Source organism: Primulina huaijiensis, chromosome 15 (genome assembly GCF_012295235.1).
Source record: "Primulina huaijiensis isolate GDHJ02 chromosome 15, ASM1229523v2, whole genome shotgun sequence".
Classification (NCBI taxonomy): Eukaryota; Viridiplantae; Streptophyta; class Magnoliopsida; order Lamiales; family Gesneriaceae; genus Primulina; species Primulina huaijiensis.
The window spans coordinates 6,833,272-6,850,607 of record NC_133320.1 but is presented as its reverse complement, the minus strand read 5'-3'; the positions used below and the strand labels follow the sequence as shown (position 1 = coordinate 6,850,607).

General features: G+C 31.1%; 1 protein-coding gene across 6 annotated transcripts; it reads right to left on the bottom strand.

Annotated features, from left to right (window-relative positions):
* Positions 1-6,242: 6,242 nt before the first annotated feature.
* LOC140958941 (E3 ubiquitin-protein ligase BRE1-like 2) lies at positions 6,243-15,854 on the bottom strand. Of its 6 annotated transcripts, none has more exons than XM_073416568.1 (20): positions 15,651-15,853; positions 15,496-15,569; positions 13,892-14,063; positions 13,717-13,800; positions 13,411-13,641; positions 13,115-13,282; positions 12,723-12,946; positions 12,526-12,609; positions 11,061-11,180; positions 10,804-10,990; positions 10,576-10,736; positions 9,864-9,935; positions 9,699-9,775; positions 9,331-9,525; positions 7,874-7,946; positions 7,601-7,687; positions 7,368-7,505; positions 6,850-7,052; positions 6,584-6,746; positions 6,243-6,494 (listed from the first exon to the last, which is right to left on the bottom strand). In XM_073416568.1, the coding sequence occupies exons 2-20, from the start codon at positions 15,553-15,555 to the stop codon at positions 6,363-6,365; spliced, it is 2,631 nt and encodes an 876-aa protein (XP_073272669.1). In that variant the 5' UTR covers positions 15,556-15,569; positions 15,651-15,853; the 3' UTR covers positions 6,243-6,362. The 6 variants fall into 6 exon arrangements, with proteins under 6 accessions (XP_073272669.1, XP_073272670.1, XP_073272667.1 ...); XM_073416569.1 differs by having other exon boundaries at positions 13,717-13,804; positions 13,902-14,063; XM_073416566.1 differs by having other exon boundaries at positions 13,411-13,800; positions 15,651-15,854.
* Positions 15,855-17,336: the final 1,482 nt, after the last annotated feature.

The window sequence follows — 17,336 nt, the reverse complement described above, 5'->3', positions numbered from 1 at the left end:
AATTTTATGAAATAATTCCTATCATGCAATAATAATACATAAAATGCATAAAAAAATAATTTAACACAATTTAATAAAATAAACATGCATTTTATGCTTTAAAAGAATTTGCTAAAATACCAAAGAAATTTAATAATTTGCATGCATGTGATTCACGTGGACTTTTCGATTTTCGGGACGTTGCATTAACTCTCTAGAAGCGAGGTGGTGTCGTGGTGGTGATGTTGTGGACAGTGATAGACCCAATGCTAATGTGAAGATTCGTGAATGGCCAGAGGAGAAGTAAACATGTATTTAAAGGTGACGAAGTTTGGGAAAATTAATGTAATTGTAAATAACTCACTTTTAAAAAAAAAAAAAAAATTTTAAGAGTAAATCACGCCAATCGAATAGGTGTGAATTGCATTTACCTTTTTTTAAAAAAATAATAATAATACAAGTGATTTGTTTTAATTATTTCAAAGTTGCACGCCTCAGCATATGCATTAAAAGCTGCAACGACATAGTTTTAATAATTTCAAATTCATTATGATCTCATATATTTTTCTTTATAAATTGAATACTTCATTGTCCCACTTCATTCATCCCTTTCATTTTTTTCATCTGTAAGTTCTCGTAAATGTTTGAATTTATTTTTTTACTCTGCTAATTTTTATTTTTTTTTTTTTGTTTTCATAGGTACATATTTGTTCCAACTTATATTAAGGTATGTAAACTAATATAAATTATTTATGTTAAATATTAAATTTATAAATGAAATTATTATTTATGTTAGACTAATTTTGTCTTGTTATTTAATTTTTTTTAAATTTTAATTATTACGTGATTTTTTGGTTATTACTAATTTTTGTAAAGAAATTTCAAAATCATTTATTATGATAAATTTTCATTATCGTTATTATTTTTTTAAAAAAATGTTAAAAAAATTTATGTTATATGCTATTTTTTTCAGCTATTATTATTGTTTTATTGTTTTATAATAATTTTATAATTGTATAGTTCGATAATATTAATTTTAAATTTTTTTGTTTATGTATATATATTTTTACACATTTAATATAAAAGATTATTTTTAAAATAAAAAATAAAAATCACGTAGTTTTTGGTTTAAAAATTAAATATCATGTTTTATAATTTATTTGAAAAAAATACACTATCTCATATAATTATGAGATACAATAAATTTGTTTTAACGGTCAATTGTAATAATTTGGTGATGAAATGAAAATGTATCACGCCAAGTGAGTTGTTAACTTTTTTTAATAAAAAAAGGAATTTCCATTATTATTTTTTCCAAAAAATAATAATAATTTGCATTATTATTTTTATAAATAATAATGCATGTGTTAAATAAATTGCTTTATTTAAAACTTGTTATTTGATTTTTAATCGAGATATGTATATAAATTTTTATTATTAAAAGAATTTTGTATTTCTAAAACTCGTAGATTATGAATATATTATTTTTAATTTACGTATTATTTTTAATTTTTTGAAAATTGGTTTACTTATAGTTGATGTTTATATATTATAATTGTTTTGCTAATTGATTTTGTAGTTATTATTTTTAGAGAATATTGTGCTAGATAATAATATATTATTCTTGTTATTAATTATAGAATGTCATTGCATGTCAGACATGTTGATGGAACTATTCTTTAACAGCAACAAACATATATATCTAGTTTTACTACACCTAACAACTTGGATAACACTCTAAAAGTACTTATATCAGATAATTTAATTTGAGAATTGTGGAAAAGTGATTTAATACACCATCTTGTTCGGTTATGTATACATGAAATGGGTTTTTATGATATCCTCTGCTGTGGTGATTTTGTTTACGATAATCATTTGATAACCGCTCTTGTCGAAAAATGGCGTCGAGAAACTCATACTTTCCACCTTCGAGTTGGCGATGCAACAATCACACTACAAGATGTTGCGATAATTTGGGGGTTTAATGTTGACGGTGACCCTATCATCGAGACTGATGTATCAACGACATTATATTGTGTTGCTATAATAAATAAGATAAATAGGTGCTAAATATGATTTGATAATTATATATTTGTGATACACAATCTATAATTAGGAAACAATGGTGATACTATAAAATAAAAAAACAAAACGAGATGATTTTACACAACAGATAATTATATAGATACCTACAAATTTATTATGCAAAGAAACAATGACATAAAATCAGGTACGACATGTGTCAATACATGACCCAATACAGTAGGATGTGCGCTCAGTGAACAATCGAAACCTGCATGATTTGTGTCAACTGAGTACCATCCTCTTGCACCAGAATCTCATCCTTGTGCAGATATCAGCCAACTTATAACATTTTCTTCTACGGTGTTAGTAATATATTGATCTCATCCCCCAGTCCAATCATCCGAATCAAATCGATTTTCATCTATTGGTTCAAAAAAAACAGCAGCGGAAGTACCAGCTTCATCATTAAATATCATCGAATTAAACCCTTCAGTTATACATGGAATGTATGATTCAAGAACCTCAACATGTACATTATGCTCGATAAAATATGTTTCGATATACAATTCAATACACCGCATTTCGTTAATAGAATCCAGCATTAATTGTAAATTGTTGTCATCATTGATGTCAAGATGCACTTCTACACAATGTGACTTATCCACGTAGGAATATTTTGTTGACAATTTTAATTTAAATTTTGAACTTTCAGTATTTGTCGGACGGTACACTATTTCTTTCAATTCATGAAAATTAATAGATCTTGGTATTCGTGTTGCCTTCAACGCAATAGTACTATATTTTACAGTGTGATGTCCTATAATAACATTACCACCTACGTATAAAAACACCAGCACACTGTCCATTCCTATAAAAAAAAAAAAAAAATTCAATAGGTCACACAAAATAACAAGGTTATAATAAATTTTTTAAAATTAAAATTGAATAAAAAAATGTGGAAAATAATAAAATAATATACTATAAAATTAATTTACATATGCTTTCATTTTTATTAGGATTAATTATAATAATGATGATGATAATGCTAAATTTGTTTTACAATACAGCTACTATCAATAATAAGAAAAATAATAATAATATTTTTTATTTAATAAGTTAAAAAAAATAAAAATAATTAGGATAATCGATTTCATACTAAATAGGAAAAAAAAATAATAGTAAAATCATTTAAATGTATACTTTTTAAATAAATTTTTTATTATAATAAATTTTATGTTAGTTATGTAAAATAAATAAACGGTCATACTAAATACAAACAATATTAATAATAAAATCATACTACTTATTTTTATTTAATAAATTAAGAAAAAACATATTTATAATAATAGATTTTATATTATTTGTGTAAAATCAATCAACTGTAATACTTATTTTTTTTATAACATACATAAATAAAACAACAACATTAATAATTACAATTATAAGTATTATTGTTATTTTAAAATAAAAAAATCGTATTTCATATTTGTATCTTACAAGTTAATGATAATAAAATAATATTTATATAATAATAAATTTTCACAATACGCATGTGAAATAAAATAATAATAAAATAAATTAATTATACAACTGATTTTGTGTTTAATAAGTTAAGAACAAAAATAAAATATTTATAATAATAAATTTTATACTACTTGTGTAAAATAAAATAACTGTAATAGTTAATTTTTGATATGTTACCTATATAAAACAACAACATCAATAATAATTATAAATATAAGTATTATTATTATTTTCTAAAAAAAAGTTGATTATTATTCTAAAATACAAAAATTTTATTTCTTAGTTGTATCTTATAAGTCAATAATACTACAAATAATAATTTTATAATAATAAGCTTTGATACTACGCATGTCAAATAAAATAATAAGAAATGAAATTAATTGTAATATTTATTTTTATTTAAGTACTTAAAAACAAAATTAACAATATTTATCATAAGAACATTTATATTATTTGTGTAAAATAAATTAATTGTTATACTAATTTTTTTTTACATACTACCTATATAAAACAACAACAATAAAAATTATTATACTTTTAGGTATTGTTATTATCATTTGCATAATATAAAATAATAAGAATAACTAATAATACATAGAAACATAATTGAGCATTTTAATCATAAACTCTAAACATAATATTATGATAAATTCATAATTTATATTCTAATACTCAAGTAAATTAATTTATATTAATGTTTACCTCAAATAGAAGTTCAAAATCAAAATTTTATCTGTAAATATATAATCACAAATAATAAATTAACAGTTTTAATCAAACATTGAAGGACAAACTTAATTTAAAGCATACAAACCTCATGTGTTGAAGTGTAATTACTTGATCAAACATCGAACGAAAATCCACAGGAATGAACACTAACGATACATTTAAATCCAGAAAAATGAAGAATGATAGAAGCACAAGAATAATACATTTGAAACGAAGGAAAATGATATATAAGCAAATTTTCAGATCAAAAACACGTCATGTTAGTACTTATCGGTGATACATCACATCACTTTAACACGCAAATTTTAATTAAAAAAAATTTTAACGTCTTCTTTATAAAAGAAAAGAAAGATGCATGCATTATTGACTGTAGTGGGTCATCAGTCTTTTACATGACAGAGTTCCTCCACCATGAGCGTCCAGCAATTATTTTTAAAAAAAATTAAGCAAGTCACGCCTATTCAATTGGCGTGACTTATTTTTTTAAAAAAATTATTAAGCAAGTTACGTCATATGTGACTTGCTTTTTTTAAAAAAATATTGTAAGTCACGCCTCTTCAAGAAGCGTGATACGTTACTTTCACAAACTCATTTTTTTTTACTTTATTTTATTAAACTATTATAAAATTTGTTGTAAACGATTAAAAAGCCCATACGTATAAACTCAAAGACACCACATTGGTGCAAGATTTACCTCGTCCTTGGTTGGCGGTAGTAGACACGATGGAAGAATATGCGTGTGGAGCGTGACAGAGATGGGGGATCGCAAAAACTGAAGTGCATAGTGGGACTAGAAATAAGCAAAAGAAATGGTCGTTCATGTTGGGTATGGAACAACAATCCCCGCACACGTATGAAATCCCCACTCCAAATTGGTTCGCAAAAGAAGTTGTTGAGTTACAATGTTGAGTGCAATAATTGTCCCTGTTTGGTAGAGCGGTCGAATCGTGGTACTTGAGCTACTGTACGGTTTAAAATATTTGAGTTGCACCATTACCACGAGCTATAACTTTTGGTAAAGCGGTAATCACTCGGTCCTACAATTGGTATCAGAGCCAAGGTCATGGGTTCGATTCCTATTGATTGCAAGGAGTGCAATTATTGTGAGGGAGATTGTTGGATGCAATAATTGTCCCTGCTTGGTAGAGGTTTAAAAGTTTTGAGTTGCACCATTACCACCAACTATAGCTTTTGGTAAAGCGGTAAGCACTCGGTCCTATATACAATATCAAATTGTTATGGCCAAAAAATTTGGAAGAAGATGCTGGAACATTTTCAAAAAAAAATTAAAAAAAATTGAACTTGTATCAGGTAATGTATGATGGAAAGCAAAAAGTGTTGGGAGCATGATTTAAATTTCCTCCTTGGGCCACAAACAAGAACTGGGCTTGAGTTGCATAATATATGGTCAATGATCCTACACGGCCAAATTCACTATGGGGGCATTTTCTGGGCTCAAAATCTGGAAAGCCTGAATGCTAAAGACCAAGCGTCAAGAGCCCATTAGGATAGAAGAATTTTGGCAGTTTGAGAAACTTGGCCGAACTGCACGCCCGAGAAGTTATGATGATCGTGGGAAGAACGGAGAACCGCTTGAAAGAATTTGAACAAAAGCATATATGGAAAAGTAGAAACACCACACAACACATCTTCACAAAAAGCTACAACAATTATGCTCTCTAAATTTGTCAATTCTAATTCATTTAGTTTCTTATTTATAATTTCTACAATCTTAATTTCCTTCAACCTTTATTGACAATTTCTATTTGTAAAAATGTCGATTCGCAATAACATAATTTATTTTGTTTTTGTTTTTTTCAATTTCTTTTGTTTTATAGATCAGTTTCCGGTTCTTGATGTTTACCGAGAAAGTTAGAACTAACAACCAGTCCGAGGTTCACATCGTTTGGTTTAAAAATCGGATTTCACATATTTAGCACGATTTTGTGCTGTCTATCTGTCTCTGGGAGTACAGGCAGCATATATAATAAAAAATAGCTTTTGATGCAAAAAGGCTTTGCCACAAAGTTATGGAACAATTAACTTTGAATCGATCGTTAATCTAGCAAGCTAACCTACAATTCACAGAATCTACGGGAGCTCAGTTAAATTTTTACAAATCGAACGTCGTTTTGGCCAAATCCAGTTCCACAACCAGGACACTTGCGATGCCGAATTTCAAGATTTCTTTGGATGCATTGGTTGCAAAATAAATGGAAGCATTTCAAGATGACAACCTGAAAATATGGGTAGCAGTACATACTTTGGTCTGGCATGACAAAACAGGCGTTTCAGAATACAAATTTGAATAGGCTTAAAGACATACCTCTTTAGGACGATCCAAACACACCCCACACTTGAGGATAGCCTTGCAGTCTTTGATCTCATCTTGTAGTTTCTGAATTGCGGCCTCCCCAGTTTCAGAAGTCAATTCATCAACTGTCCTATTCAACTCCATCAGTTCTTCATCTATCTTCTTTCGCTCGCTTCTGTTATTTAAAATCGTGTCTCAATGATCATGGGTTCTAAAACAACTTAAATATAGGATCAACCCATTTAATGAAAAGATTGTTTAAGGGGTCAGGAGATCACCTTTCATTATTTAGTTCCACTTGAATTTCATCCACTTTATGCCGGAGCTGTTCATGATCCTTCTCGGATGAAGCCAGAGCAAATTTCAACATCTTCAATTCCTTCTCAGCATCTGCCAATTCCCACTTCGCAGATTCTAGATTTATAGTCATGTGCCGGTCTTCTTGAATGGAACTCAAAGCTTCAACATGGAGAAATTTAACCTGCAGGTATTGACATAGGTTTGGACAAGGTTCTTGAATAAACACTATAGTACTTAAGAGAGATTTATAATAACTAATTTTGGTAGCTAAAAGACAATAATTATTTCCTCTAAAGTATACTCCCCTCAATATCCTTAATTTTTCAGAAAATAAAATAGAAGAAATAACAACATGAACATAAAATTTGACGAGGAAAAAATTAATCCAACATAATTACACTTTAATAAAAAATTAATACATACAAAATTACAATTTTTATTAAAATTTGCCGAGAACCACCAATATGAAAATTCACCATGGGATTTGATGTTCTACCTTCTCCTCACTATGAGCAATTCTTGACTTTAGAGGTTCAAGCGATCCATTAAGCTGTTGAAGTTGCTTTGCCAACACCTGCTTCGCCGAGTGTAATAAGCTTTGTGATTGCTTCGCTTTCACACTTTCAGAAACCAACTGTAAAATGAAAAACGGAAAAATAATAGAAACAAGTAGCAGAGATCATGTGTAGCACAAAGTCGTCAAAAAGAGCACGATAAATGTCCATTAACCTTAATATTGTATTCATCCCTCTCGGTCACTTGCTGCAATAGACGCTGGTTCTGTGTCTGCATGTCTTCATAAGCTTGACCAATAGTCTGCGTGTAGATTGTAGAGTAAACAATGGCACCAAATGATGCTAGAAAAAAAGGGATGGAAAAATCGATCAAATGCTTTTATACGTAATAAACTTCGCATTTCTTATGCTTCGACTAATATTCATTCAGTGGATTCAGTAATTAAAAAAAGCCATATATGTTCCCTAAGAAGCCACAAATCAACACCTCAATTTCAGTAATATAAGACTCTGCCTCTCCTTCTTTGATCTTTATGGCTTCCTTGAGCTCTAAAACATCTCTGCATGCAAACCCCTCGATTATTAGATTTAGAACTTTCAGCAGCCAGAATATATAGCAATTAGATTGAAAACTTTACACGTTGATCTACCATCCAAAAATGAAATATATTTTGTTATGTCATTTACGCATTTAACTCAATACAAGCCCCTCATCTTAAATCATCAGAAAGTACAATGCTTACCGAATAAAATACATATAAATGAGTTTTGCATCAAAAAAACAAGTCCACCACATTTAAAGGAAGAGATGCATCACAATTCACAACATTACAATTCCATTCCTATATTGTGACTAAGTCTTAATTAAGTCGTAAATGAACTTTCTTTCCTTGAGAATTACGTTCTACAAGTAAGAAATCCATCAGGTAGCACAGAGAAATGAAAAATTTTAAATATAAAAAAATTGTCCTCACGCAAAACATTCATATGCAGACTGGATTCCCATTTAAATGCATAGGACAAGGGACAAGTCCTAGTAACCGTATTCAACATTGTTCCAGATGAAACAAAAAGTCAAAAAAATGGTTCTTTAAGCAGAATTGGTGCCAGACGAGAAACGAATGATATGTGGCTGCCCTTCGACTTTGATATCTGAAGCACCTTATACACATGCCACCTAAAGTTAAATCAAAATTCAAAGCAAATTCCATTTAAGCTGCCCCATGCTCAGTGAAATAAAATTAAAAGAAAAATCCACAGCCATGCAGAGAGCTTTCTTCTGTTTTAAATCGGAACATCAATTATGAAACAGGAAATAGTAGTGGCAACCAATTAGTGAAACTTTTATGTACATGAAATCAATTTGAAGATTTTGTTGATTCGTCATTCTCATGTTGTTATTTTAATTTCACTCAATTGATTAGAGCATTTTTACCTTTTAAAATTTAATCCAATTTTGTAGAGAGAATATAGAATCTTTCTATAAGAAATACAACCCCAGACAAAGAAAAAGTAAATCTATTTACATTTCATCTTGTTTTCTATTTCATAAACAAGATAGAATCAATCAAAAACACGAAATGTGAAAATGCTGGCAAGACAGGATGAAAGCCTAGCTCTGGCAACAGCAAAATTGATGTCTGAAAGACAGAGTACACAACCTTAGAGCAGTTCAAGTATTTCACCACTGGACAGCCTGGAAACAAATTATTATAGAAAGAAGAAAAGGACGACCATTTTTTATCTCATTCAACACGCAGACTCCTGAGCAAAAATATCAAAGCAATAACGAAAGGTATGGCACAATTAATCACACTGAAGAACTACAACAAATCCACAATTCAGGAATTGTCTGAAGATTTTGCTGATTTGAAATATCACTTTACCAATCTGAAGAATCACAATTATGAATGCATAAACATGGGAGACAAGTACGAAACAAACCTGTCAGAAGCATCAAGCTCAGCCCTTAATTCTGCAATTTCAGCTTCTGCAGCAGAAAGCCTCTGCTGGCATGCAACCTCAGCTTCATATGCTGCTTTCACTCTTAATTCCAGCCCATGCTCATCTAGAGCATTCCTCAAAATTTCAGCTTGTATGCAGGCTCTATCCTTCGATTCCTTAATCTCGGTCAAGTCTCTTCCTCAGGAAATATATGAGAAAATTGTCAAGAGATATAGACAAAAATTCAGATGCGAGCATCCAAGTGTAATATCAGGAATATGCATGTGAACAATATGTATCTGAGGTTATCTTGATGACAGGCTCTCCCAAAACTAACCCGTTCACCACCAGTCAAGCGCATGTAGTACCTGTTATCATAAATTTGTTGACCTAGCAGATCCAAGAAAATTTCTAGCTCCTGCTTCTGCTTCTGTATTTTCTGAGTCTACAAATTTCAATTTCTATGATAAATGATAATCTACTTTTACAGTTCCTGGAATATAAATAATAATAATCAGAGGAGAAGACCATACAGTTTCCTGCAAAGATTTGATCTCCGCCATCTGTTGGGAACATTCATCAGCTAAATTCTTCAGTTCAGTAGTCTGCCAGAAAGGACAAGTGCTCTCAACTGAGAATCGTTCATTTGTTCATCAGCAAAAACAATTACTGATGAAGAATTTAACAGCATATAAGCCTAAAACAAAGTTGACATGCAAAGAACAAAAATTTCTTGCAGCAGAAGGAATCTAAAAGATACTCTAAGAGACTTTTGCAATTAGATGATAATGTCATTACAACATCAAAAGAATTAGGAGACTGCTGCTAAAAGATCAGATCAGGTAACAGGGAATGAAATGATCATGCTATCATGATAAATTTAATGAGTCTTTTCCAATGAAAAAAGCCACAAGAATTTCTAGTCCAACATTCAACAAGTCTAAGATCTTCTAGTTGATTGGGCATCATCGAAGCTTACATTAGTCAATTGCCTTCTTCAGGTATAGACTTTATTTCCAATATTGATGACGTGTAGGGCAAAGAATTTAAGATCGTTCGATAATCTACGTTGAGTTATACAGGCAACAGAAACGAGTACTGATTAAGGTAGGGATCTTCAAGAAGTCTACCTTGAAGATAACATGTTAAATTTGCAAACCAGCTATTCACAACAAAGGCAAACACATTTAACTTCAATAACATAAATAAATTCTGATACAGAAAACACAATCAAACAGTGAAAACCTTTGATTCCAACAAGGCACCGAGTGTTTGAGCTTTCTCACGCAAAGTGAGGGCCTCTTCAGCTGTTTTGGTCCACTTATTCAACTGACTTTCCATCATTCCCATTTCCTTCGACAATGCTGATGACATTACCCGAAACTCTTCTTTAACATCTTTTCTACCTGAAAAAGAATTCTTTGAGACTGCAACCAGTCGCAATTTTCAAGTTCAAATTCATAGCCTATCAACCTGAATCTTGCATATCTTCTTCCCTTTTCATCTCCATCTCATTCTTTTCAATGACACACTTTTGCAGTTGATTCTGTAATTCTTCAACCTTTGTCTGAGAAATATTGATTGCATTCCTCACAGCATCCAGAGAATCTGCTTTAAGAATCAATTCTTTCTCTCGTCGCATGATGAAAGGCCTCTCAGCCTAAAATGTAGTTTTTAAGGAAGCCACAATTCTGAGAATTAAGATATAAATGTAACACGAAATATCGTACTTGCAAATAATCAGTCATCGCTTTATAACGCTCTGCCTCAGAATTCCAGTGCTGAAACTGATCATTCAGTAACGAGTAAGGGCGAGATACATACAAATATTTGTCCTCCTTCAGTTCATTCTACACAACAAACATCACAACTTAGATTTCAACTCACGACAATTTAAAAGGTAAATTACAAGAATAACCCCTGATGAGAGACTAATCATGGAACTTGCACTAAAACTTCTCAAATCAACACTTAACTATATTTGCCACTAAAAAACAGTGACTATGCCAGATAATTTGAAATTATGTTCATAAAATACACTCTAGTCAAAATGTGGCTATTTGATTGATTGTCCATTGCGAACTAATTTACCCCTGATAGATAATAATACAATATATACAATTACTGCAATCCTCCAGAGTGCATTTGTCACTAATTTGATACCTGCATTTTTGCCAATCCTGACATTTCTGAAAGCACGATGATAAACAATAGAATTTGTAAAGATTACTAATATAAATAAATTACATTTTTCAGAACAAATTAAATTATTGAGAAAATCCCGGTTCAGCTTTGTACTCAATCAAAGAGACATACTCACCAACTCTGACCTGAATCATTTATCACAAACCGTAAAGTAAAGATAAAATTATTTAAAAAATTGCTTGTCAGTAAAGTCAAAGATATTTAAATGTAGAATTAAATTTTGGGTCATTTGTTTTCATGTTCAAATTTAAGTTGATTGATTTTAAAACAAAAATAGTTTTATGAATTCCAAATTACTAGTTTGCAACAAATTGTGCAATTGTTGTGCATAGACACTCACATAAAACTTAAGTTATTTTAAATTCTGAATGAAAATTAATAAACAAATAAATATTATACACACACACACACACACACACACACACATATATATAATCAAGAAACTTTTTCCAAAGCAATGACTTATAAATAAATTCTCTACAAGACAGAATAATTCAAATCATCAGTACTGCTTCCAAATATATAAATTTTAAAAATAATATGAAGTTCTTATCAACCACAACCACTGATTGAACTTTACAAACATTATTAATGATCTCCCCAAAACCTGTGAAAAACCCCCAACTCCTAACCCTTCCAAAAATTCCCATCATCAAATAGCAAATTGCCACCAACCTCTACACCAATCCAAGCCTAAAAATCTCCGCCGGCCGCTACCAGCGCTGCCACTATCATTGGAGCCCAATGTGGTGACAGAGACGCGGAATGTGTTGTATTGGGAGTTCAAGAAGTTGGGGAAGCAAAGTGATGAAAAAAGAAAAAGATGTGAGGGAAAAATGTAATTGACGTTTTCACTAAAAATCCACACGTTAGACTTCGAATAGGGGTTACATAACACAAATGGCTTTCTGTAATTATATCAAACATCAGGCAAGGTCAGTGTAATTTACCCATTTATTGATCTGTAAGGAAAAAAATAAGCTTTACAACCTGAAGATCCTGTAGCTGCTTTGACAAAATTAAATTGTCTTCCTGCGCATCTTGAAGTTCAGAAATGCGATCTTCTGCCACCACCTACATCATATCCAACTTCAACAAACATTATTCGCGATCTTTGTCCATTATATAAATATGTGAGATGATAAAAGAAAGCAAGGAATTGATAGATAAAGTCAAAGAATAGAAACCTTTATCTCCTCAACAGACTCTTTTAGCTCGCGTAATCGCTTTGACATGTCAGAGTGCTTTTCAGGAGACATTGTTCCGTTTACAGCATTCGGAACTGGAACCGGAACAGGAACAGGGACAGGAATTGGAACCTGCATTCCAGAGACCCCATCTTTCTGCATTTTCAGATTGATAAGTTTTCTTCTGCTTTCTTCAAGTTCAGCCATGCTCTCTTCCAGTTCCCCTACAAACATAATTAAAAATGAGAATTCAGAAGTAATCAAGTATGAGACACTTGACATTGTATCCACATCCAACAAATGCACATATCAATCTCCCAAGTGATAGATCAAAGAATTTATTATCTTTGCAGCCTTATGTAGATGTGTACAAGTAAAAAAGAATTCATCACCTGCAAGACATTTTATCTCGGACTGGTCAACTGAATGTTTTTCAATGCAAGCTTGAATTTCATCAGCATAGTGTTTGTGTTTCAAGCGAAGAACATCAACCACCTCACAGAGGTGACTGCCCTCAACTGCTATCAAATCTTCAAGCCTATGGAATTGGGTAACAGCATCTGTAATGACCAACCATAAAATTTATTGAACAGATAGTAACAAATTACAGAATGCGTAAGAGGTAAAGAACATCTATAAGGGCCCAAACTGGCAAATGGCTGTATTCCTTGTCAAGAAATCTAACAACCTTCTGCAGATGGTTTTCCCAGAAAAATCTGGGCAATGTCTTCAAATTTAGCTCTTTGAGAATCAATAGTGTCTTCCAGCAATGTCATCAACCCCCGAGTAGAATTGAGACGGCATAGTAGAGCTTCTTTTGTAAAACCAATTGAGCCATCATTTCCGTTGGTTTGAACACCATCTCTTTCTAACAGCCTACAAAGAAAAACATCCTCGGGACGACATGATGGGATGGTGCCTAAAATGAAATCAGTACCCAGCATGTACCAAAATATTTTCGTAAAAGTAGGAGCCATTAAAACTAAAACTTTACCACGAACAGATTCGAAATATTCCAAGCTTTGTAAAGCACTTTGACCAGCCCCAGCTTGTGCAGAAAGTAATATGATATCATCAACTAGCTACACCAAGTCACCGAGTTAATACTAGAGTATCATACACGACGCAAAACAACAAAAAAAAAAAGTAAAAAACACAACAACACGAACAGCGAGTAACCTCATTCCATAGCTGGTTCACTTTTATCAACATTTGATCATAAAAAGCTTGCTTCTCTTTTAACTCTTTAATCTGCAAATCAAGACTATGCCACTCCTCCTTCAGTACTTCCAACTGCTGAACAAATTTCTGATTCTGGTGCTGAAGAATTGCAGTATCAACCTGTCCAAGGATATATTTAAGCTGTTATAAAAATCATACCCATATTAGTGGGAGTTGACGAAACTCCTTATAGCAACTGTATTTTGGAAACGTCAATGTCTCAATCAACTCCACAATGACAAAGGTCATCTATCAGCCCAGTTATCCATTTAGACATTTGGCTATTTCTTCATATATTTGCACTCTTGAAAAACAATATTGGTACCATTGATGGAAGACAAATCCCCAGACTTAATTGTCAAAAAAAAAAACTATACTACGGTAAGATTCAGAAAAAGGAATAAAAGAGTCATTACACCTAGAAATATACTGGCACTCAAAGACCAAATATTGTTATTATGAATCTATACTGAATTCCATCGGCATCAAGAAGACCTGATTTACAGCATATCAAGATTCTAAAAAAATCATAAAAATATTGTGTCGAAAAATAGTAAATTCTACAATAGACGTCTTCCGTGAGATGATGCCCATCTCACTAGCCTAAACATCCAAATAAAACCAAGACCCACTTCAAAATTATAACAGGACAATTAATTACAATGAAAACAGATAATCTAATTAAACAAAAATTAGATAACTGATAAAGTAAAGTGAATGAAAACTAGACATAAACCTCACATGCATAATGACGCCATTAATAAACATTAATACGATAGAAAATTTAAAGGACTATAATCATATCGGATGAAGAGTAAGAGCCATCATCGAGGTGCAGACGCCCTGTCATTGGCTTTTCTATGCCATTTACACTAATACAACCACTTCCCTGAAAAATGTGATGGCCAAATACATACTTTTGGCCCCAACTATTACAAGGAAAAATTAATATCTACTCTCTGAAATGCAATAATTATTGGCTCAATTTGAGTGTATGAGTCCTAATGATTCACAGTGTTTGTGACCCTAAATTGTTCAAAGAGGAAACTGAAGCCTCAGAAAGTTATGAAATTATTTTTGTACTTGAAATCAGGCCCAACATTTCAAATTCATACATGCCCAAAAGAGCATGTAAGATATTTTTCGATTCTTCGCTAATGTAATCGAGCCCGAGTAGAATTGTGACATAAAAAGATCTTAGATACCAATGTGATGTCAAGGGGCGCACAAATTCCTACCAGTAGTAAAGATAATACGCCAACTATTTACTCAGAAAACAAAAAAAGTATCAAGTTTCAGACTTTCAGTATTTACAACTATGGAAGGAATGAGAAACTTTCACCGTGAGAGGATTATAATAACTTTAGCCACTCCCAGTCCATTTTTTTCTAAAATCAACGTGCTTCTAAGAAAGTAAAATGATCCATTGTTAGGCCAAAAACAACACTAACCACATTGAACATTAGCTCCTGATTCTTAACAGAGTACGCACAGTCAATTCCCGAAATACACTAAGCAACTGTAGCTAATTGTGAATGAGGACTCCACTAACCTGTCCTACGTCATCCTTAACCTCCTCTTTCATTTCGTTTTGGTTTTCTTCTTCAGCCATTATTGTGTCTACACCTGCAACACAAATTTAAGCATCAATCGATAGAATATCTCAATCCTAACCACTAGTAAGCTAAAATAAGCATAAAACAATACTTGATCAATTTCTTTCGTTAATCAGTAGAACGCATGGAGCCGAGGAACCCTAAATCTGACATGGATAAAAGAAAAATCGGAGCAGCACAAATTTAGGGAAAATTGGAGATTTGATTCGCGAGTCCAATTTGTTCAAGGGGCTTCTTGAACAAGCCCAGACTCTTGGTTCCTCCTTCACCAAACCTAATTTAAATTTTATTGTATACTTCAAATTCGCACGCATCTCTCTCTATGTGTAAATTAAAATTTTATTTAAAATATAATTCTATATTATATATAATAATTTTTTATATAAAAAAATGATATTTACGGGGAAGGAGTATTTTGGATAAAAAAAAAAGTTGGTATGACTTGAGAGACCAAAAATAGTTAGAGTTGGTCTCTTCACATTAATCTTTATTCGTGAGACAGTTGTTCGTATTACAATAAAAATTAATATTTTTATCATAAAAAATATTATTTTTTTATAGTTTCTCAAATAAAATATTCATCTCACAAAAATTATATGTGAAATCGTCTCATATGAGTTTTTGTGAAATAGTTATTATTCATGTATCATATTTAATAATAGTAATATATGAGCATCACAATACAAGCGATGTTTGATTATACATTCGTTTTAGTCCGTTAAAAATTTTATTAAAAGAATTATTTAATAAAATGAGTTTTCATTCTCTAAACTTTAAAAACTAATAGATATAAATGTATAGGATACTCCATATTTTTTATTCTCAAATAAATAGTAAAATAATTTTAAATTAGAATTAAAAATATATCAGTTTTTATTAACACTATTTTCAACATTTGTGATGAGTTATTCAAAATTGAAAAGGATAGTAAACTATTTTTAAAAAATCTTATTTTTCCAAGTTCATGTAGGAAAAAAAAAGATTGGATTTTTTAAAAAAGAAATCGAAACAAAAAAAACAATATAAGCTCTAGTTTTGGTTTCTCTATAACTTATTTGTTTTAAGTTTTAAATCGTTTTATAAATTTTCACATCATTGATTTAAATATCAATGTATTATATAATGTCTGTTTTCATAATTTTCAATATTTGAGACAGATAAATTGAAACATATAAGTAAGACTTTAGGCAAATCAACATTTTCTGAATCTAATATATTATTATAATTATAAATTACAAATATATGTATATTTTGAGGTTAAAATTAAGGACATAACGACCGGAAACAAAAAGGGTTTACCCAACTCTAATATAAATTTTCCCCAATTTAATTTTATGAATTAAGTTTTGCCTTTGATTTAAAATATTATGCATCAAGAGTCTATGGAGTTTGTGAAAATAAGAGTACAAAATATATAATGTTAGAGAATCTTCAACCTGCATCAATACTCCATGGAATTGTGCAGAGCTTCACACGAAGAAAGAGATGAAGAGAAAATGTAAAATTTTATTTCAGTAAAAAATGAGTTCAATGATACAAGACAGTACAAGCTTCCCTCTTTATGTGTATGCTCATAACTACCTATCTCCAACTCATTGACAGCTGTCATAACACTTTATTTAACAGCCCCCCTCAAGCTTGGAATAGGTTAAGCATTCCAAGCTTGGAGATTAAAAAATGATGCTGGTCAGATGCCAATGCTTTGGTAAAGACATCAGCTGGTTGAACTTGTGTGGAGATGTGAGCAGTACGAATCACATTATTCTTGATCTTTTCC

Coding starts and splice junctions, on each gene's coding strand:
- LOC140958941 (XM_073416566.1), bottom strand. CDS start 15,555: ATGGCTGAAGAAGAAAACCAAAACGAAATGAAAGAGGAGGTTAAGGAT. Junction 10,991..11,060: donor CGATGACTGATTATTTGCAA/GTACGATATTTC, acceptor ACTACATTTTAG/GCTGAGAGGCCTTTCATCAT. Junction 9,936..10,575: donor GTGCCTTGTTGGAATCAAAG/GTTTTCACTGTT, acceptor CCTTTCTGGCAG/ACTACTGAACTGAAGAATTT.